Raw genomic sequence first — 22983 nt, forward strand, 5'->3', positions numbered from 1 at the left:
AGGATGTCCCATGTCCTCCCATGTGATCCACCTCCTCCGTGACCTCCACTGGCTTCCTGTTGCAGCCCGGATCCAATTCAAGACGCACAGCATGACTTTCTACTTTTGCACTTAAATCATAGCACTTATGCGATTAAGGTATCTTTGATAAATAGCAGCTGCTATACTCAGATGAGGGCTTGAACATTGTTTCTATTTTTTCATTCTTACTTTATCGACAGTGATGTGTTGAGGTGACAAATGTACTTATTTTAAGTGGCTTTGGACAACAGCGTCTGCTAAATGAGCTAAATGTAAATGTTAATGTTATATACTATGACACAGAAGGAGTCCAAAAAGTGCAAAACTTCACGACTAAACTGACAAGACGGCTGTCAAATGAGACAGTTCTGTTCAGACCAGTATCTTAACAACTGTAAGGTGAGTGGCTGGATGTTTTTATCTTGACCTCTGGATATTTTCCAGCTGTTTGTAGCATCAGAAACCCCAACCAAGTGGTTTAGTGCCTAAAACTAACCAGACCAAAAACACAGTGCTGTCACGACATCAACTGGAAACTGAACCGATACAAATATATAGTTGCAACATGAAGAATGTAAAGTTTCGTACATCACCAACATTTATTCTGGCTGATGAACAGGTTGATTTAAATGCAAGACTTTTCCTTGTAATAGAGTATTTTCTAATTGTGGTATTGTTACTTCAACATTAAAATGTTTAGGATGTAAAATGAGATCACTAAATCTCTGAGAAGAGAAGTTGATTTTATTTTGGCACCGTAAAACATCATTTAAAAATTGGCCCAACAAAAGCTCGGACCTGTATTGAAGGATTAGCTGTTGGTTTGTACACACAAGAGAATTAAATATGTCTTTATCAGTGAGGTGTTTTAGCTGCTGCTTCAGATTGTGTGCAGCGTCATCTCTTCCAAAAATGCATCAACAGAAAATTGATATGAGAAAGTAGAAATCACGACATCATCTGTAGGTGTGGATGTTCTGCTCTCAGCATCGCGGCCTGCTGGAGTCTGAGCGGAAAAGTCTTTTGAGGACGACGAGCTGCAGGTATCCGGACACGAGGATGATGAAGCTTTGGGCCGCCGACCACCAGGTGACGTAGTTGAGGTTGGACAGGAGGAGGTGGTGATCCTTCCCTTTCCTCATGCGGGCAAAGTTGTAATGACGCCACATGTGGAAGATCTGATTCTGGAGCCTCTGTACACTCTCCTACACCAAACATGGTACATCGTAAAGTTTCACGTCATTTGCATGTAACTGTATGTCGTAGTGTGCAACAGATTGTGAAAATGTGAATTTCTTATGTGGACATTTTCATTCATTCATATGTAAAATTTAAAAAAATACTTCAATCAGTTTTGATAATGTTAAGTTCACTTGTGTCATTATTTTCTTTTCACATGTTAAGAACAACCACTTGTGAAAAATCCCGGTTCACACAACATTTTATTGTTTCTACTGGAATTTCTTATCCACATTTGAAAAAAGCCAATCACCTATAAATGTTTGTCATCACATGTGAAAATGTTAATACACATGTGGGAGTTCAGTCATAGGTGAAAAAAGCCAAACACTTATGAAAATGTCCAGTTCACATGTGACATAATTTTCTTTTCGCCTTAGGATTTTGGTTCATATACGTATATTAATAGCCAATTGTATGTGAAAATGTGTGAAAATGTGGAATTGAGGTGTAAAGAAACAAATTTTATCTGATTTCATGGCCAAAGTTGTTTTTCCATGTAGGTGTAGGTGTACTGTATATTCACAAAGTAATGAAGCATCTATCACTACCAACATCTGTCTGTCACCCCATAACTTTCAGTAACACCACTTGTTCTGTATCTCATTATGCAGACGACATCTCGTTCTTTATTGCTAATTATATTTTAAACAAATGATGCAGCATTTGGCTCCTTGTTCAGTTACAACTATGTCTAAAATCCCAGAGACTGGAATTGCAACAAATACCTCAATGCCGGCCAAAGTGCCATTGAGGACTTTCTCTCCTTCCTCCAACTCTCTCTGCGACTCCTCAAAGCCTTCGTAGATGACGCCAAAGTTCATAAAGACCCTGATGCCTCCAAGCCGGTTGTTGTGGTTCCCAAAACACATCCGGTAAAAACCTTTTGGAAGGGGACTGCAGTTACCACGAGACAATATAACATTTTTTGGATGCATAATGGACTGTTGTGATTCTGATGGTCCTACCTGTCACCTCAGTCTGGAAGTTCATCTGTCCAACAGCCTGGTTCTTTGAAGCCATGAGAGAGCCCAGTGGTGAGTTGACTGTCACAAAGAGGCGCTGATCATTGGCCATCCCTGTCACCCACTGTACCTGTGGTCACATTCACACAGTTAAAAATCAGCAAGTCCCATGAAAAGACTGTCGGGGCATTTCCCAGCAATCATTGTGTTGAGAACAGCTGAACACTGTAGGAACAATACCAACATTTATTCTACAGATTTGATGTCTTTTCTTAAATTATCAACTATCAAATCAAGATAATTTAGTCATCCACATACAAAGCAACATATAAACTGCTAACACAAGTCTGTATTTGTATGGGAGACCTTTGCACACACTTATCCACCAACAATGACCACAAGTCAAACCAGATCACCTTGAAAACCAGTGTGATAAGCCTGATGTGGCACAAAGGCACAACAACATACCCAACTGTGCATTCAAACAGACAGTACATAAAATTATAAAGACATTTATCTGTGCAGACGAGATGAAACCCGATCCTGCAGGTTTGGTCTGAATATCACTCACCATGTACATCAGATAGAAGCTTCCACTCTGGTGGGCAAAGTGCCAGAAACAGTCCACCCCTGCAGCAGGAACCTCGACGGCAAAGTCATATTTATCTGATCCCCTGAAAAACCCCGCGTCCGCCTCATCGAAGGAAGGTTCAGACTTTCTTGCCCAGACGCACTGAGAGCTCAACACCACGAGCAGAGTGTTCAACAGCATGACTGCAGCTCGATGTGGAGGACGTGAAGGAGCCCGCGGCTTTCTCCTGTTGATTCTCAGATACCAACTGGAAAACAATTATTAACCACATCACACATCTACAAACCTGCACGCTTGATAACAAATCAGTGTAACCCGACCACGATCACACACTGTGTGAGTGACCAGACGTCCATGGATAAAATCACGACAGAAAGTCTCAACGGATCCCATGAAACTCACTCCTCGGGCTGTATTTAACATCAACGTGACATTAAGTTAAAGGAGCAGTCTGTAGTTTTGGGGAAGAAATATTAATGAGAAGAGAAAGATCCTCACTGGCTGAACAAACTAAATAATCAAACTCTCTTTGTTTTCATGACTGAATAAACTGAATAAACAAACTGACCTTAAAGGACAAGACACTGTATACGTCTCCTGATAAAGCAAAAATAAAAGGGTGGAAACACAGGAGGATTTATTTGACAATCAAACAGAGGAAGACCATTGGTGGAAGATATATTGAGAGCCTTTACTTCAATATAACAGTAAGTACAACAATGCTTAAAATACTTGATTACAATTAAAAGTCCTGCATCTAAAATCTTACTCAAGAACAAGTACAAAAATGTGCTTAAAGTGTTCAAATAAAATACTGCTTCTGCAAAAAACAAAAAGGCTTTATTTGATGTTTGACCAGGTGTGTCTTCGGGTGAGATGCGTTACACCCTGGTCGTCAACTTTGCATTTTCGCAGCACAGATAATTCAGCGAGTGTCGTCTCTCTTCCTTTCTACCCTCCAGAGATGCTCTGTGAGCTGCTGTTTGATTTATTGTGAATCAGTAGTCAGTAGTTTGGTACCCAGCCCGACAACGCTCCTGAGTTATTTTGGCTGTGCACCTTTGTTGTAAATGATAAAAATACTCTTCAAAAAGGGTTGAAGATGCAACTGAATAACTTGTTAGGGTGAGAGTTTTTTTGCTGTGGAGGCCTCAAGTCTCCAGAGTAACACATGGGGGCTACAACACCAGAGACACGGTGAGATGTGTGGGCAGAAAACACTTTTTACAGCCTTTGTTCCCATGTTTTTACGAGACAGAAGAGTTGTCGACCACCTGACATCTTAGAACAGATTCTGTGTTGAGAAAGTCACGGGGGGATTGATGCTAAAGACAGACTGTTGGCCTATGAGGGACTTGATGACATCAGGGGACACTCTTGCAGTATTGGAGACGACGGTGGTGGAGAAAGTGACGGGGGTCATGGTTCCTGGTAGAGACATGGGGGCCATGAAGCTGGATACTGGCATGGGGGCCATGATGCATCTGACAGGCGTGAGAGTCACGGGGCTGCACATCTGCATCGGGGCCATGACGCAGCGTGCAGGCGTGGCGGCTGTGGGGATGGACGTTTGAAGGGGCGACGTGTTGCTCCAGAGAGATGAAGGTGTTGGTGATGTGGATCGAGTTGGAGGATGTTTCTGTCCTCTTACAGTTTTATACACTTTGTGCAGTACGTCCCCCTGCTCGACCAGCAGAGCCCCAGACAGGACCTGCAGGTTATCTGTCAGTCTGCTGTCCACGTCATTGAACCTGTCTTTAAGTCTGCCGGACGTCACGAAGCCCAAAAAGGCACTGGTTCGGGAAAATTGCATTATGAGGGTCTCGGCAGAGTCCAGACTTCTGCGGAGTTCCTTCAGAGCTTTGAACACAGAGGAAGAGATTCGGCTCCGGTCTCTTTTCCTGATGGTGAGAACCAGGTCCTCCAGAACTTTGACTCTCTCTGCGATTTGTTGGCAGCGCTTCTTGTTGGCCTTTGCATTGTTAGCCATGTTGTAGATGGTCTTGCACACAGACAAGATCAAGTCTACGACAGCGAGTACATCTCCTGTTTCCATGATTAACTGTAGAGACAGAGACAGAAAACTGAAGTGAACTCTCATCGTTGTCATCTACCTTTTTGGTTTGGTTTTCCTATTTTATGAAGTTTATAGCTTATAGCCAAGTAGTCCGAACACAACAACATATCAGAAAAACAAACGTCGTTGTGTTTCCTAAAATGTTGCTGTATTTTGACCCTCAGGGCCACCATACTGAACTGATCCCTGTAATTTCCCAGAACTGACATTGAGTCAATCACCAATACTTCCCGCATACCTGTCTTTTGTGTGAGAGCGGGTGGAGTTGAGGAGTTTGGTCTCTGAATGATCAGAGACCAAAGTAATAATTAAGTCTTTTATTTTATTGTCCTTTGTTTCAAACTCCTCTGGCCAGATTTTTCTCACCATTCTTTCTTGTCCTACAAACAATTGTACAAATTACAGATAAAACCTGAGCTGACATGTAAAAATGGTCGAAAACACATTGAAACACATCGATTTTGCTTTAGAGAGGAACTTCTTTAATATTTATTATTTATTCAAGTACTGAAGATACTTTGGGACGATGTTTAAGCTCAAAGTGTCAGAATGAGACGTAAAAAGCGTCTTACAAACCTTTAAGTGCAATTTTGATACACTTTCCATTTTCTGCTACTTGCACATTTTGTACTTTTTGCTCACTACATTATTTGATTATTTTAGTTACTACTGTACTGTAGTTACTTTGCAGATTACATCATCAGAGCCAAAGTAACACATTTTTAAATTAATTCATTTCGTCAGCAATCAGATAAAAAACAAACAGTTTCCAATATTCATAAAAGTACACACATGTGAATATATGTAACGTTTACTTTTACTTGTTCTTTTAAAACTTAAGTACATTTATTGCCAGAAAACTACTTTTAATACTTAAATACATTTCATCGTCGATACTTTAAGACTTTAAGTCAAGAACTATTTGTTTGAGTGACTTTCACTTTTACCAAAGTCATATTTTAAACAATATCTTTACTTTTATACAAGTGTAACTGAGTACTTTTTAGGAGTGCTGATAATTACCGTCTCTCTCGCTCTGTCACTGTCCAATGAAGAAAAAACAGCAATAAAAAAACAACAACTGGATTATATTAAAAATCTATTAATTGTCAGAAAGCTAAAAAAAATCAGCATTTCTTTTCATCCAATGAAAACTGACACCGCAAAATTAATAAAATTAAAAATATTTGATGAATTAAAAGAGTTTTAAATGGAGTTTGGTTAAAAATGATCAAAATCTTAAAAGTATATTTACCTGATGTCAAGCAGCTCGTCTGAATCAAACAGTGCCGGTTACAGTAAATGAAAGTAGCACCAGTCGTTTACCAGAATCATTATTGTCCACAGACATAGTAACAACTTTTAATTGACTGTTTAACCTGCTCGTCCTGTTCAACTATATATAACTTCCCTCAGTGCTGTCCGACAGGCCGCTGTAGGTTTCTGTCAGTCAGAGGTGCAGACAGTGTAGAGACAGACACACACTGGACTCTTGGGGCCGTGTGTGTCGACACCGATATCAAGAAGAGAAAAGTTCCAATATCAACATATTGGCTGATTTACACACATTGTTTACAATAATCCCTCAAATGTGGTTATCAGAAAAGATATGAAAACACATGAAGGGTAAAAAAGCCCTGATCCCCAGGTGAAGGTGACGTTACTGTGGAGGTGACAGGAAGTAGAGAAGAAGAGCAGCGTCAGGGACCGGCTGCATGCAGAGGAAGAGGAAACATAACTTTTATTCTTTTATTCAGTTCTTTGGTGAAGTTTGTTCATTTAGTATCCGACAATAGAAATCAACCGAAACAAACGTGAAGAATGTTTTGAAGTTAAAAAGCGTAAATCTGACAAAGAGAGCAAAAGCAAATGAATATTGGATAAAGAAATCACACTTATGTTCTTTTGTAGAAGAAGAAAGTAAGTTTTTGTGTTGTTATCGTGTGTAAAGGAATAAAAGTACACAAACACAACACCAAAGGAAAATGGCCGCCAGCCTTCCTTCACACATGCAGACACATTTCGATGTTTTAACACAGATCTATTTGCGAAGCGCTCTGCGTCCGTCAGCAGCGCGGCTTCTCTGCCTCGGTGCACGTCTTGGTGATGAAGAGTCTTTTGAGGAAGAGGAGCTGCAGGTAGCCGGAGGTGACGATGAGGAGGCTGAGCACCGTCGACCACCAGGTGATGTACTTGGAGTTGGACAGCAGCAGGAAGTAGTCGGCGCTCTTCCTCATGCGGCCGAAAGTGTAGTAGCGAAACATGTGGAAGACGGAGCTCGACACTCTGTTACTCGCATCCTGAGACACAAAAACACACAAATAAAAGTACTGCAAGTATTACTGCAACTGTCAAATGCTACTGTTACTGCTGCCATACATTATTACCAGTATCATCACTACCAATAGTACTGTAGTAATGCAGTACTTAAGTAAATGTACTCAGTTACATTCCATCACTGTTCACTACTACTAGTGGGACCACTATTAATGCCACTGCTGCCGTGACTCTACTACTTATACTACTTTTGTACTAACATACAGTTACAGCTCAGGTGTGTGTGTGTGTGTATGTGTGTGTGTACCTCTATGACGGTCAGTGTGTTGTTCAGGTTTTTGCTGACTTCCTCCTTCTTCTTCTTCTCCTCCTCTTTCCTCTTGCTGGGGTCTTGGAAGCTGTCGTAGTAAACGCCGAAGCTGAGGAAGATCTGCATGGCGCCGAAGCGGTTGTGGAAGTTGCTCAAACACATCTGATGGAAACCTGGAGGGACGGACGCACAACGAGTGAGAGCGACTGAGCACACGGTACACAACAACATGAGACGGTGCAGCTTCATTCACAGGAAGTGAACAAATACAAAGTAAACCGGTGTTACAGACAGACAGACGGACAGACAGACAGACAGACAGACAGACAGACAGACAGACGGACAGACGGACAGACAGACGGACAGACACCTGTTTCCTTCGCCTCAAAGTTGATCTGACCCTTCGCATCATCAACAGTCGACACCAACAGACCGCTCGGAGCGTTGACGCTGACAGACAGGTGTCTGTCATTGCCGACACCTGTGACCCACTGGACCTACAGACAGACAACACAACTCAGAGTTACACGCATGTGTATTATTTACATCTTTAACATGCGGTCGAGCTCGTGCACTCACTTCAGACGGGGTGTGTGCTAATGCTTTTAGCTTCACAGCTACAGTGAAGATTTTGGCTTAAAAAACGAGGTAAACAACATCTTTTCAAATCAGTTTGTGATCTTGAGGCTTCTGGAGACTGAAGATTACTCTGGCTGAGCTGTGTGGAGCCATTTTATGATTTTTAGGTTGTGTTTTTCCCGTTTTAAAACAAGTCTCCAGCTACTTCAGTTGTGCTGCGACGCCATTTTTGCTGTGAAGCTCCAGAAATGTTTTGTGGACTACGAAACTTCACCTGAGTTTCTATCAGCATGGAGGGAGGATCTGATGACTGAGTTCACATTTTTCATTTTTTGAACTTTTTCAAAAAAACATGTTGTGATGTTTATCTACTGTAACAAATAAATACTGAAGATTAAAACCACGTCAATGGGCTTGAAAACAAAGTAAACATGACAACATCTGCTCACGTTGAGAGAAACGTGTCGAGGCCTCAGCGTCTCTTCTTACCATGAAGTTCAGGTAGAAAGTCTCTCCGCGGTGAGCAAAGTGCCAGAAACACTCGATCCCCGCAGCACGAAGCACCACGGAGAAGTCGTACTGGTCGGAGCCCCAGAACAGCTCCTGGTCCGACATGTCTGGGTGGGGGTCTGTCATGGGCCCCCCGCCGACCCGACCCCAAAACACAAGGACAAGAAACAGGCAGGGACCCCTGAACAACATGTCTGAACAAACGGGGAAATCTCCTCCAAATGAAAGGTGCAGGTGGAGCGAGAGGCAGCGAGGGGAGATCAGAAATGATTAACTGGAGTCAAACTGTGGCCCGAGTCGGTGGGAAAACTGGGCGGCCATCACAGATGGAGCCACTGTGATGGAAACAACTGTTCACCCTGCAGGTCTGAAGGGAGGAGCTGCAGGAAAGTCTGAACACAAGCTGAATAATAGCAGCGCTGCACAGTTCAGACAGACGTGAACACATGTGGAAGGATTCCTGCAGCTACAATCAGGATTTAGGTTAAAAACATCCATCCCCACCTGAAATTGTGTTGAACGTTCAGAGTGGGCTAGATGCTAATGTCAACATGCTAACATGTTCACACTGACAACAGTAATAAGGTTTTTCATATGGACTTTCTGGGTCCGAGGAGGTTGTGTTGTCCCACGTGTCCGACTGTTGGTTTGTCACAAAAACTACTGAACAGATTTCTACCAAACTTGGATGGAGGATGGGTCTCGGCACAGAATAGACACCCAATGACTTGTTGTGGATCCAGAAGATCCAGAAGATCCAGGAAGTGTTTTTCTCACTTTCTTTAACATTGTGAGATTTACATTTTTGTTGTTTTCTCAGGGAATAAAGATCCTGATGACAAAAATAAGGCGTTTTTAAGTGGCGGGTAACTCTGAGGGAGAACTATTTGATGCAGATAAAAAAAAATAATAATCTGGATCAAGTGAATCTAAATATGTTGTTATATATATATATTTTCATTAGGCTTGATTAAATTGAAGGCGACTGTCGGGCCTTGGCGGAGGTATGCGCTCTACTGAGTGCCATTTTAGTTTATTTATTATCCGCTTTAGCTTTTCAACCCTTTTGTACACAGATATGGTCAGATAAGGCACTCGAGGACGAGCATAAAGTCACATCCAATATGTGAGGATGGCAGACGAGATCGCAGCACCGGTCTGTTTATTCTTCTTATTTATTCATCTCGTTTTTAACTTAAAACTCTTGTTTTCTTATATTTTGATTTTGCTGCTGGTATCAAACAAAATTCACTGTATGACGACAATGACAAATAAAGTGTCTGATGTCTCGTATCCTTTGGACTCAGTCCTTCACAAAGAAATCAACAGTCCAACAAATAACTCCAACAAGTCGTCCACAGGCTTGTATAGACACCCGAGGGAGACGAGGAAGGTCTCATTTTTCACATCACGTTACAATCTACTCAGATATGACCAATAAAAAAATTAACACATCTAAATTAATACATATAGTTACAAACAGCCCCTTTGAAAATATAGCATCCATACCTATGAATATATTTTTATAATCTGAGGATGGCGGGCACAGCGACACAACAACATACACAATTGTAAGTTGTAGTTTTGTCAGACGATCACCAAAAGTTATGACTCAACTCAGGAACTGAATTCAGACAAAGTAAAAATGGAGTTAGAAGCTGAGATGCTTTTAAGAGGTAGAGAGGAACTTTATTCAAAGTGTCTGAAATAATATGGAAAGAGATGAACGTACAAAAGGCTCAAATCTAAAAAACAAAAGTACAAAGACACAGGTACGATCTTCAGCAGGTCAGATTCTCTGTTGGTCTCACCAAGTTTAGATTTAGACTGAAGGACTTTTAATGATTTCCAAGTGCTTTTCAAAATTAAATATCAGATCAAGTGAAGAAATTAAAAGAAAAAAAACACCAAAGAGAAAAAGAACATTTTACAGAACTTCATTAAAGGCCATTTAAGGGTTTGAGTTTCACTATTTAAGACAAGTCGAGACTTTTTCCTAAGATCTGCAGAAGCGCTTAATCCAAGAGCAAATTATGGATAAATAATTTAGTGAATAATCAATAAAGAAAACTCCCCTGAACAGGAGGAAGCAGCAGGAACAGAAGAGAAACACTGAGCTTCATCGTGTTGAGATGTGAAGAGAAGCGTCCGGTCCTGATGGTCACTGTGGTTTGAAACAGACGCCACTGTGGTTATTTCCCGTTCTCGAGAGTCATCGCACAACAGCTCAGTGACGCTGGATACACAATACACAAGGTTCAATCTCACTGCACACACTCAACAGTGTTCACTGTAGTAGAAATCACAAATAAATGGCACTTTGACATCATCAGGCCTCTGGAAAGATGTGACTCACTCTGAAGAACAGATTTGTTCCTAAATGCAACGGACACGTGATTTAAGACAATTTGTCGCATTCAAAGTTTACATGTAAATGATTTGGAGTGTAAATGAGATTCTGAAATCAACACAAATACAAAAATAAAACTCTCCAGCCATTCCCAGCTCGTTTAATACTGATGTGTTGGTTTGGCGGGTCGGGCCGGCCACCAGCCCAAAGCGTCAGTATCTGACGAGCTGGGAATGAGACCCAAAAATCAGCTATCTTACAAACTGGACCTTTACTGACTTTGATTTTACAAGTATTTAAAATGCTAAACACCACACAGGTCCAGTCCTTTACTAATGTCCAACAGCAAAACTTCACACTGGGGACGACGTTTATTTGACTTTTTTGTGACATTTTAGCTACGAACGTGTTCGTCTGTGGCCGAGCGAGGGAGCGATGAAGTTACAGTATTGATCCAGTCGAGTCTGTTTCCTCATCACAATTAATCCAAGTGAACAGTTATTACGTCACCAGACTGTTTTCTCTCGCGTCCTCAGTGAGAGATTCATTCCTAAGATATCGTGCGCTGACGAAGAAATATTCTGCCAGTCTGTGATACTGCTGACAAAATACATCGACCGGGCCATTTTGTCTGTCGGAGGTAAGTGAGATGTTTTGTTTCAACTGACTGCCACATTTTGTAGAAAAAACTATCCAGAAATTAAATTCACAAACTCCAGCACTGACTACCCCGGTAATTAACTGGCCCCGACAGTCGAGGAGGTTGTCTTCTATAAAACCATTTGAGGGCTCCGGTGGTCAATTCATCAAGTTGAAACAACTAGTTTACAACATGTTAAGAATCTGAACACTCACACAAACAAACCAAACAAAAAAAGGATGTTTAGGATGAAAACACAAGAGGTCTGATGTAATGTGAACATCCAAACTGAAAAGGACTTTTTTTAAAAAGAAAAGAAATTGTTGGTTTAAAGAAAATGTGGGGACTGAAAACATCAGTGTGGATTTATTGATGGTTAAAATACTGCATGTAAGGAAGGAAATCGACGGTGTTCATACTTTTTATAGCATTATGTTAAGTTGATTTCTTCAAGGTTTCCTTTAGCGGTGCTATGGAGAGGCGCTTTCATGAGTGGGTCCTGGTTTTGTTGCACATGCAGTCTTACACTGCTCCACTGGTCTCCAGGTGGTAATGAGCTGACAAACAGCAACGAACTGGCTGAAGGAGAAGCACTTTTGTTCGACCTCGAGGATCCACACGATGAGTTTTGATGATTAACACTGAACGTAGGAACAATTTTTGATTGTTGATGAGAAAACTCCACAGGGTCCCTTTAAACAGATGCACATTGTGTCTTTGAAAGTCAACAGAAAGGAAGAATCATTATATTATTGTATAATATTTCATTTCATTGCGACAGCTTGATGTTGACGCACGCGGTGCAGATCAACTTCTACACACACCTTTAGTCTCAGCAGTGGTTCATATGATTATCAGTCCAATAATAATTCTGTGGTCAGTAACTGCTCTAAGAAGATCCAGCATCTTAACGAGCACATTTACTAAAAACATCCAGACTCTGAGTCTGAACGTGTTGTCAGAGCAATAAAAACATTACGATTCTTCACGTGTAGCAGCGCCGGCCTCCAGTCTGACCGGGACACATCTGGGCTCACGCCCAGTAGGGACGATAATCCCTCACTGATGAGGAATGAACGACCACGATGAAGATGGAGACCAATCACCTGGTTTCTCCGGCTCAGAAACATCCTGTTGGGATCTGTGAGGCCAGCTGGACTCGCTGCAGGTTCATCAGCACCGTGAAACAGACAGCACCACTGGTGTTTGGTTTGAATCCCTCCACTGTGTAGTGTTTGACAGACAGGAGTCAGACAGAGAACTCGGCCCCGCCCCTCCAGGTGCGTTTGGGGACTAAGGTTGGTAGTTTGAGTCCAGCGAAGGGGCTGATCCACATCAGTGACGACTGACCTCCAAACACAGACCTCAGCCCGGCCCAGCGAGTCTGACGCTCCCACGTCGGCTTCTCGTTCTTCAGACGCTCGATCTCCTGACAACAAACGAACAAATACAAACAAGCTCGTCACACAGAAGAATTACACGTCTTCAGCTGACACAGAAAAATACCCTCAGACAGACGGTGAAAAACTATGACTCATAACAGGGCAGATACACAGACTGCAGGTTACATCAGCCACACTGGCTGCGTGAGGACGATGTCAGAGCCGACACACACATCGGTAAAAGGGAACCCGAGTTTATGTCCTCACCGTCTCGTCGTTGCAGATGGAGTGCAGCTGAGTGCTGAACATAACAGCTGTGAAGGTGAGGAAGAGGAGGGCCTCCATGCAGAGGAAGATCATCAGCATCATGGTCACCGGAGGAGAGAAGTCACTGCACTCTGACCCAGAAGAACAACAACACAGTTACAACGTGAACTACAGACGGCTTCAGTAACTACAGTGCTGGCTGTCGCTTGAAATTCATCACAGAGAAAAACTCAAACACTCAACATGATTCAAATCTGATCAAAGAATGAAACACGAAGAATCTGACTGAGCTTTTGATGCCGGCGTTTTGTACTTGAGGTTCAAAGCCCTGCAGAAGGGAACTAACTGAGGATGACACAACATCAGTAGAAAGAGTGAATCTCACCGCTCCACTGGACTCTGATGCAGGTGACGAACTGGTATCCACAGAGAGCCAGAGCGTGACCTGAGATCATAGCGATGTACATCTGTGGACGGAGGAAAACACATCAGCCCTCTTCACTCCGGTCAGTTTCAGCCTGACGTGGAAACATTCACCGAGGTTCATTTTATTATGAAACATATGTGATAAAATGGGAATGAAGGAAACATGTCCCCGGTGCCACAGTGTGGCTCACTGATGTGCTCTGTGGTCCAGAGGAAGAAGATGTGTCAGGCTGTGATTCGCTGCTGGAACCAACAGATGTATCTGTTAAATTCTGTTATGATGATTTCATATATCAAATGTTTGACTCTTCGACAGGCAAAGACTTTCAATCAGTGAAAGTCACTTTTGGTGCAAAGTCTGAGCTCTAACGATGTTTCTAACTAGAACTAAAGTCTACTCTATTCACACACAGATTTGTCACCTTCCTCAATCAGCAGACGTAGACTGGCTGGTTTCCAAGAGTCACGATTGAACATTAAAGAGAGAAAAATACGTCATTATCAAAATCATCTCAGCGTGTGGAAACACCAGCGGTTGAACTCACAGTGAAGAGGACGAAGAAGCGTTGGTTTTTCTCTCCGACGCAGTTGTTGACCCAGGGACAGTGGTGGTCCATCTTACGGATGCAGCGCTTACAGATACTGAGAGAAGAAGAAGGAAACCAGCGTTACTTCCTGACGACTGACTAACTTATCGTCTCTTAACTGTCTCAAAGATTTCAACAAGGCAGGTGACTGTTTTAACAGATGAGGGAATAACAGCTTGAGATGACAACAAAGAAAAACATGTTGGCATCTTTCTCTCTGCCTCTAACAAGAAATGCATGAGACGTCTCCATTTTCAGAAAAATTCCACAGAAAGGATCCAACGTTCGTTCTTGACCTCAGATAAAGACGAGCTGCTCAGCACCGAACACCAGACAGATGCAGTCAGAGACCAGCTGGTGAGGAAACAGGAACACTGAGCAGCTGAAGAAACCTGAATGCAACTTTTTAAGGCAAATTCATTTTTTTGATTTCCTCCCAAGTGCCCAGAAAAACCTCAAATCGATCTCTAAAGCTTCAAACACAGCAGAGTTATTGTCTAAACTCCCTCCTGGTAGTTTGAGTCACTCTGACCTGCAGTGATGAGCCCTCTCCGGTTTGATGCTGCAGCATTTTGGACATTTGTAGATGACTTCGCCCGGCTTCAGCTGCAGACTCTCCATGTACTTTTTAGTGGCGTTTCCTTTTGGAACGGCTCCCTGAGGAGACGAGGGAGGAGACACGAAATGAAAAGACAGGAAAAATTTTATTTCAGCATTTTTTTAAACCTGTGAAACGTTCCCGTAGAGTCGCCTCAGCTGGCAGCCGCAACATGGCTGCAACATGAACCTTTGGGGAAACGCTGACCGTCAAAGTTTCGTCACTAATGCTGCTCATTTTTGTCTCTGACAGGCTGAGGTTGGTTCCACCTGACACCTCTCTGTTACCTGCTGTGTGTTCAGTCCTCCACACAGCTTCATATCATGCCGGCCTGATGTAGATGAGTTCCTCAGATTGTGTTTATTTCGTCATTTTTCCTTTATTTTTCTGATTCTTCCATGGGTGAGTAGGTTACATAGTTAAATGGTTTTGCTGTTTCTGTGCTTCAAGTGTGTTTATTTTTAATTATTCCAACCTTGTTGTGCTGCAGCTCAGAGAGCGTCTGCACAGGGTGTTTTAGTTTTGAACATTGACCGGGTGCTCTGTGCTGGTTTGCTGTCTGACTTTCTGTCTGGCTCAATTTGTTTTGTGCAGATCGATTCGGCTGCTGTCTGCTTCCATCAAAAATAGACTTGACGTGAGAAGAGCAGAGAGCTGCAGAAACGTGGCCTGGTGCAGGTGGTTGAAACATAAGACTTGTCTAGTGGCTGTGTCGCCGCTGTCACACGATGCAGACATGACCACAAAACACAAGTCTTGCTCAAGGAGAAGTCTCACTCTGAAATCGCGAGGCAAGTTGTTGCAGTGGTTGCTTCAGTATATTCAGTCACGACTTTGGAAATAAATTCTCGCTGGAAGTTCCTCTCAGTTAAACTGCTCCCTCCAACTGCATGTTTCCACCTTTGTCTTCCTGTAACAAAGCACTTCTTGCAAGATTTCAGAGCGAGACAACAGAGTCTCGTCGTGTTTCTGGTTCCAGAAAGGATTTTTTTATTCACCAAAAACAAGCATTTTTAGTGGACGTAGTTTTGTAACAGACTTGCAGCCAATTGAAGCAACATACGGAGCTGACTCCTGACTCCATTCACACGCCGGGTTTAAAAAATACCATCATTTCCCTTTAAGACTACTTGTTCTTCCAGCTTCGGTTTTCCCCATGAAACTAACATCAGGCAGCTGGTCTCGCCCTTAAACCCTCAGGTTCCTCACCGGGTCGGTCAGCATGGTGCGGAGGTGGGAGGCCAGAGCCAGCACGGCCAGGCTGTTGAAGACCACCCCGTTGACCACCGCGTACCAGAAGCTCCTGGAGGGCAGCAGCATGACGAAGGTGACCACAAAGTCAGCGAAGAAGACCAGGAACCAGGTGATGAAGGCGCACACCATGCCGCAGCAGTCCTGGATGAACCACAGTTGATTTGCGTCGCTGTGGGCGCTCTCCACCACCTCCTCCCCGTCCAGCAGGGGGCGCTGCTGCTCCACGTCTCTCAGCCTGTGGCCTGAGGACATTGTGCCCTGATGGAGGGAACCAGGTAGAAAAGTAAGAAGTATGTAAAGTGAGTTTTAACTGATACAGATCGTTCAGAGATCGAGGATATTTACAACATTTGGATTCCAGCTGCTAATAACTCCTATATGCAGTAGTCAATTCTGGATGTGATAAAGGCACGGATCAGAGTTTCGACAGCAGAGAAGGAAAGTGATGGGTGAAGACGACCTATGTTTTTTAGTTGGAAGAAGGCAGTTCTTGTGATTTGATTTGACTCAGAGTGTACCATATTATGGCACGCCATCCAAAGTCCTAAATAAACATCCTGAACTCAGTCGCTCCTTCCCCCAGCCTCCTTATCTCCTCCACTCAGGACCAAGGGCGAAGGGTGACAGAGCCGTTTCTACAGCCGTCCCCTCCCTCTGGATCTCATCCAGCCTTCACCAATCTGTGCTCATTTAAATCATTAATCAAAACTCACCTTTTTACATCTACTTTTAATCTGTGATTGATGCCGTTTTTCACGTTTTAGCTTTTTGTTTTTCTTTTAAATGATGTAAAGAGTCTTTGAGTACTGTGAAAACTGCTAAATAAAGTATGAGCACGACCAAAACAAAAACGAGCACAAAAATACTTCATACATTATCAGAGAATATGAGCGAGTGAAAAAAAGTGTGAAGAAAATCAATGTAATGCGACATCCCAGAGAAAACACTGAAGATAAAAGTTAAGACCCAGAATGATGAATACTTACTTGAAAGTGCCTCTAACTGTATTTCCTCCTCCAGCTGCTCCGTGGAGTCACTAACTGCTTCTCCTCTGGATTACATTGCTGCAGGCAGCAGAGATAAAAGCAGAGGTGGAAGCTGATCAAGTATATTTCCTCAAGTACTGTTAATTACTAATTTATCTAAAGAAACTGGAACATGCGTCGTCACAAAGCGAGGAGGCCGTTTTTCTGACACCATTAAAAGTCAACTTTTTAGAGAAACGTGGTTCTGACGGGACCGACACGCTACAGTGACGTTACAGAACACGATGCACCGCTGCAGACACGAGCCCGCAGCAGGTAAAGTGGTTAAAAAGAGCTCAACCTTAAAGGTGCAGTCTGTAGTTTTGGTGAAGAAATGTTAATGAGCAGAGAAAGATCCTCATTGGCTGATTTCTTTTCTGCCTAAACAAACTAAATAATCAAACTCTCTTTGTTTTCGTGACCGGATAAACTGAATAAACAAAGTGACCTTAAAGGACAACGCAATGTCATACTGTTTATATGTGGCGGACCCTGCCACCTTTCTTGCTTCAAACAGTGCTCTGGGACCTTATTTTCCTCTGAGAACAGCTCATTTATTCACTTACAGAACAAAAAGTTTTGTATTATGACCTCATTAATATTGTAACGCACATTAATACACATTAATACACATTAATACAGCAGTGATGCAGAAACATTAGTGAACACGATGAAGCTGACAGGGAACATTTCACAGTACTACTACACACAGCGAGTACTTTAAATACTTTAAATGCATTTTGTTGACAATACTGACACACTTTTACTAAAGGTTTTAAATGTAGGACTTTTACTTTTCAATGAGACATTAGTACTTCCTGAAAACATCTTCACCACTGGATAAAAGATGATGTAGTCGAAACTAGATCAATGGTGATAAAAATTAGATAAACTAGATCTTTATTTTGCCTTTGGGGTGTAAACATCACTACTTTTTGTCTTCCAAGCTTACAGGATACAGATGTTAAAGCTAACAGCTGGCTAACAAAAACATTACTCTCCACCTGCTGGACTGGCTTCGATTATGATTTTCGTTATTTCTGATTATAACGATAAAAGGTTTCCAGCAGTGTTGATCTGTGTGCTGTAAATTAAAAATACATGGTAACGTTCCCACAGCGATATTTAGCTAAGCTAACCCATTACTTTAGCATAACAAACGTAGCGGCTATGGTGCTTTAGCTTTGTACGTTAGCAACATTTATTCACCGGTAAAAAGCTCCAGTGTTGACGTCTGGTTACAAACATAGACCTTAAAACGTCAAAGTGACAAGACGATATATTAATTTAATAGCTGAGACATAAGTTAGACTAGCCAACCCAAGCTAGCTGTCAGCTAACAGCTAGCTTATCAACATAGCTGTCATCTCTCGAGCTAACGACACGCCTTTATCTTTCTTTAGATGTTAAGCACCAGACATGTAAACCAACACAAGACTCTTTATCATCTCTACAAGACGTTTCAGTCAGTGGTTGATGATTATTCTCACCGGAACGACGTTAAACTTGCGGATGAAGCAGCAACATGCTAACGGTAGTTCCGCTCTGCTCTACACTCATTGATACGCCTTTTTATGACGACGGCATGTTTTCAGTGACGTCATCGGCGCGCCTGCGTCATCAGGGGGCGTCAGCTAATAAACATCACTTATTTTGATTATTTCAGCTTCTTCAGTGAATAAAACCCAACAAAAATAATAAAAACAATTAGTCTCAATGAGTTTTATTGTCGGTTATTTGGGTGTGAATTAAATAAGGCACATTCACATCATGTTTAAACATACAAACCTGAAATTAAAAACAGTGGTACAAAAATAATTAAGACTTCTGATCGGGTTTGACATCCTTTTAGGCTTAAAGGAACAGTTCAGCCAAAAGTGAGGATTCAGTCATTGTTGCTGATGGAAAGTCAGGTGAAGTTTTTCACAGCAACAACTGAGGCAGCTGGAGACTTGATTTAAAATGTCAAAAACAATAGGAAAAAAAATAAAAAAAACTCGTCCAACGTAGTCGGACTGATCTGAAAAAACATTATTTACACCGTCCACATGCAGTTGAGCTTGTGCACCCACTTCAGACGTGGTGCACGCAAATGCTTTTAGTTTAGCAGCCACAGTGAAGATTTGAGCTTTAAAGGGTGTAAATAACGTCTTTTCTAATACATTTTGGATTCGGGGGCTTCCAGAGACTTGGACTCTGCCTTGTGTTGATCCAAAATCTTCCCCAGCTGCTTCAGTTGTTTAGGAGAACGCTGCAACTCTGTTTTGCTGTGAAGCTCCAGAAATGTTTTGTGGACTACGACACTTCAGCTGACTTTCCATCAGCATGGAGGGAGGAGATGATGAGGGAATTTACATTTTTTGGGTGAACTGTTCCTTAAAAGTAAACAGACAGTGGAACACAAAGATGCTGCTTTGCTGACGAGTTTGTGTGACGGGGAAGAAAAACACATCGAGTGGAAACAAACGGACGGTTTACAGTGAAACAACTGAGTGGAGCAGAGAACAGAGGGTCAACGAGGTCATGAAGGTCGGTTGGACATGAAACAGTCCGACACGTACAGAAAGCGAGCGGGTGAGTGTGACACTGGTGGGGACAGTTATACAGTACGGCAGCTGTTTCATTATGTTGTGATGCAGCTTATTAAATACGATTAAATATCTTCTAACATTAAAGGACCAAACTGCTGCTTTTGCTCATTTTTTTTTTTACATCACTGCTGCAAAATCTGTTCACATTGATCCCGCAGGCAGCCGATCGATCACTTCATGTCAGTTTACCTCAAAATTCAACTGGCAGAGACCTGAACCTGATCCATCAATACTGAATTCAATCAATAAATTCAATATAAGTATCAGTTATTAGCCTGTAAAATAATTATACTGATAATCTTAAAATGCAGTGAACTGTTTTATTGTTCTGCATCAGAATTAAATTAAATTCTTCACATGTAAAACCAATGATGGAATGTAACTAAGTACATTCACTCAAATACTTTACTAAGTACAATTTTGATGTACTTTACTTGATTATTTCCATTTCCTGCTGTTGTACACTTCCACTTCACTACATTTTGGAGGCACACTGTACTTTTGTCCACTTTTCCCACTACATTTACTTGAAACCTTTAGTAACTAGTTACTTTGCAGATTACATACTGCATCAGAGCATTAGTGCATTTTTTAAAATAATTTATTTTATTGGAAATCAGATTTTTTTTAAAAATGACGATAATCAGAAAAATGCTGAATATCATATCTGATAATAAACAGTTTACTGTACATACACACAAAACTATGTATAGTTTACTTTTACTTGTACTTTTGATACTTAAGTACATTTAATATCAGATACTTTAAGACTTTTACTCGAGTACTAGTTGTATGGGTGATTTTCACTTTTATCTAAGTCATATTTTAACACTATATCTACTTTTTACTGAAGTATAACTTTGTACAAAACTGTAAAACTAAAAGTTCAACTTGTTTTCTAATTTGAGCTGCAACAGAAAATTATTTTCACTTTTAATTAATCTGCATTTTTTCCTTTTTAATTGACGAATGGTTTGTAAAATGTCAGAAAATAGTTAAAACTACAAAACACACCGGTCGGTATCTCAATTTTTGTAAAACAGTGAAAAGCAAATCTTTGCGTTCACATGCCGTCCAGTATTCAGGTTCTGAGTCCTGACCTGGTTCTGATCTTGTTCTGGGATGTGATGTTTATTAGAATGCAGGTTTATGATCGACTGTGTGCAGGTGTGTCTTGATGTCTGACCATCTCTGCCAGGATGTTCTGCACCAACAGAGAGTTTTCACTGAAACTACTTGAAAACTACTCGAGCACATCACTCCCGTCCAAGCCAGCGTACACTGGCTGCCTGTTTTATTTCATACTGGTTTTAAAATGTTCCTCATCACTTTTAAAGCCCCAAATAACACTGAAGATATAGTAACCCTGTATGTGCCGGGCTGTTCTGTAAGATCGGTGGATGCCTGTTGAAATCATTCAGGCTGCATCATCAGCATCTTTGAAATCTTCTCTGAAAACCCTCTTTAATACGAAGCCATTCATGAATTCTTCAATAAGTTCTGGGTTTTATTATTTTACTCAAATTAAACTTTGTTCTGTCGCACAATGTTTTGTGTTGTTTCATTTAGTTTTTTTATCTGCTGTTTTTCTCGTCTGTGCAGCACTTTGTACTTTGTTGGATTTTTTTTAAGACTTTCCCTGTCGGTGCGTTCAAGGATGCTGGGACAAAGCAGCTGCAGACAAGAAACAAATTTGAAATTACGACATTTTTGTGTTCTTGAACGCAGTTTTACTATCCCTCCAGTCACTATTTGTTATTATTATAATGTGTATTTCATTTGTTGTAACTATATGTCGCGTGCTGCTGTTCTCTGTTCAGGAGATTCCTGTAAAATACATTTTTGATCTCAGTAAAGCACCTTTCTCCAGCAAGTCTCTGCATGTTGATTTTCACAGAAATGAACTAAGATCAGTGGTTGAAGTTGGCAGTGATGTAAAATGTAAGATTTTTAATTAATGGGCAAAAACATTTTAAATCAGCGGTGTGATCCTTTAAGCTGTTCTACGTCTGTGGAGAAAACACATTCAAACACATTCAGGAGACGCTGAAACTCTCTGAACACACGACACACTAACAAGGGTCATAAATAAAATAAATGTTTCCTAATAAAAACATGAGAAGAGTAGTGCGATGCTAACGCAGGAGAAAAAAGAGCGGATCAACCAAGCTGTAAATCAACGTCTAGTATTCAAGTAAAACAAAACAAAATATACATGTTCTTCACATGAAGTCTGGTGCTCGGATCAGAGCTACAGTCTAGTGGCTTAAAATAAAACTAAAGCAACTAAATTCATTCAGTCAATCAAAGTAAAATAACGTCAGTTTGCATCCCTTTTTCTTTTTGTGAAGGCTAGAAGAAGAAGAAAGTGCTTCAAACTCAGGTGAGAGGAGGAGAAGGAGGTACAGGAGACTCCTTCAGAGAGGATCTGATCGAGTCGCATCACGTTACCAACAACATCCGACCTGTTAGAGTCACCGTGAAATGATATTTTGGTAGAATTCGAATTGTAACAGGATGAAACATGATGCAGGAAATCATCTTTTACTCCAAGGTGCATCGTTCTACTCTGTTCCCTTTAAATCAACAAAGAAAAGTGTAAATGAAAAGACTGTCAGCTGGTAAAAAGTGAAAGCAGTTTTGATTTGAGGTGACTGGTTTTCCCACAGTTAAGTTAACGAGGAGAAATTAGCTGAATCGCAGAAAGTTACAGTGATGGGATTCAAAAATAAAGTAATGTAAGAGACCAGGAGGGAATTTATGGGATTTTTGGGTGACTACTATTAGTCAAAAAACAGATAATAAACCTTTAAAAAGACGTCTGACACAGAAAAACTTCCTTTTAGGATTTCTTTGTGACTTTAAAGGGCCAGTACACCCAAATTACAAACACATTTACTCACTTATTTGCCGAGGTGTTGAGCTTCTGTCTGCAGGACTGATAAGACAGAACAGAAAAGTCCGCTACGCCAGAGACAGCAGTCGTACGACACATATTCTGCCCCTCCCCCGAAAAAACCAATCATGTGCTTCATCACAGCCGAACCAAGGAACTTAAAATGAACGAACACACTTCAGAGAGGAGGTTAATTTATCGACACGCTGTTTGTTCCTCGAGTTTGAGCAGGAAAGGCTGCAGTTCCTGCTGCCGTTCGTGGTGTAAGTGCAGTCTCATCAGTGAAAATCAGTCGGACCCGCCCTGTTTGATCACAACATTATCAACCCTGTCAATCGTTTCATTTGAAGCAAATCTATCTGCATGGTTAGAGGAAACAAGAGATAAGTGAGAAAAT

At 41.5% G+C, this 22983-nt stretch overlaps 2 protein-coding genes across 2 annotated transcripts; both read right to left on the minus strand.

Annotated features, from left to right (window-relative positions):
* Window positions 1-6629: 6629 nt before the first annotated feature.
* Window positions 6630-8772, minus strand: tmed6 (transmembrane p24 trafficking protein 6). Its single transcript, XM_073472030.1, has 4 exons — window positions 8550-8772; window positions 7852-7978; window positions 7479-7654; window positions 6630-7194 (listed from the first exon to the last, which is right to left on the minus strand). Exons 1-4 carry the CDS (start codon window positions 8760-8762, stop codon window positions 6961-6963), a joined length of 750 nt encoding a protein of 249 aa, XP_073328131.1. The 5' UTR covers window positions 8763-8772; the 3' UTR covers window positions 6630-6960.
* A 1462-nt stretch (window positions 8773-10234) lies between these two features.
* Window positions 10235-18673, minus strand: LOC141001392 (palmitoyltransferase ZDHHC7-like). The gene is made up of 8 exons (XM_073472458.1): window positions 18590-18673; window positions 17061-17138; window positions 16030-16332; window positions 14755-14879; window positions 14181-14277; window positions 13595-13676; window positions 13210-13340; window positions 10235-12989 (listed from the first exon to the last, which is right to left on the minus strand). The coding sequence occupies exons 3-8, from the start codon at window positions 16324-16326 to the stop codon at window positions 12810-12812; spliced, it is 912 nt and encodes a 303-aa protein (XP_073328559.1). The 5' UTR covers window positions 16327-16332; window positions 17061-17138; window positions 18590-18673; the 3' UTR covers window positions 10235-12809.
* Between the last annotated feature and the right edge of the window lie 4310 nt (window positions 18674-22983).

The sequence above is a fragment of the Pagrus major genome, chromosome 8 (genome assembly GCF_040436345.1).
Source record: "Pagrus major chromosome 8, Pma_NU_1.0".
NCBI lineage: Eukaryota > Metazoa > Chordata > Actinopteri > Spariformes > Sparidae > Pagrus > Pagrus major.

What these genes read in the sequence shown, in the direction of transcription:
- tmed6 (XM_073472030.1), bottom strand. Translation starts at nt 8,762, where the DNA reads ATGTTGTTCAGGGGTCCCTGCCTGTTTCTTGTCCTTGTGTTTTGGGGT. An exon ending in CTTTCTACCTGAACTTCATG is followed by an intron (nt 7,979 to 8,549) that starts GTAAGAAGAGAC and finishes GTCTGTCTGTAG; the next exon opens with GTCCAGTGGGTCACAGGTGT. An exon ending in CTTTGAGGCGAAGGAAACAG is followed by an intron (nt 7,655 to 7,851) that starts GTGTCTGTCCGT and finishes CCGTCCCTCCAG; the next exon opens with GTTTCCATCAGATGTGTTTG.
- LOC141001392 (XM_073472458.1), bottom strand. Translation starts at nt 16,326, where the DNA reads ATGTCCTCAGGCCACAGGCTGAGAGACGTGGAGCAGCAGCGCCCCCTG. An exon ending in GAGAGGGCTCATCACTGCAG is followed by an intron (nt 14,278 to 14,754) that starts GTCAGAGTGACT and finishes TTCTTCTCTCAG; the next exon opens with TATCTGTAAGCGCTGCATCC. An exon ending in GCTTCTTCGTCCTCTTCACT is followed by an intron (nt 13,677 to 14,180) that starts GTGAGTTCAACC and finishes CTCCGTCCACAG; the next exon opens with ATGTACATCGCTATGATCTC.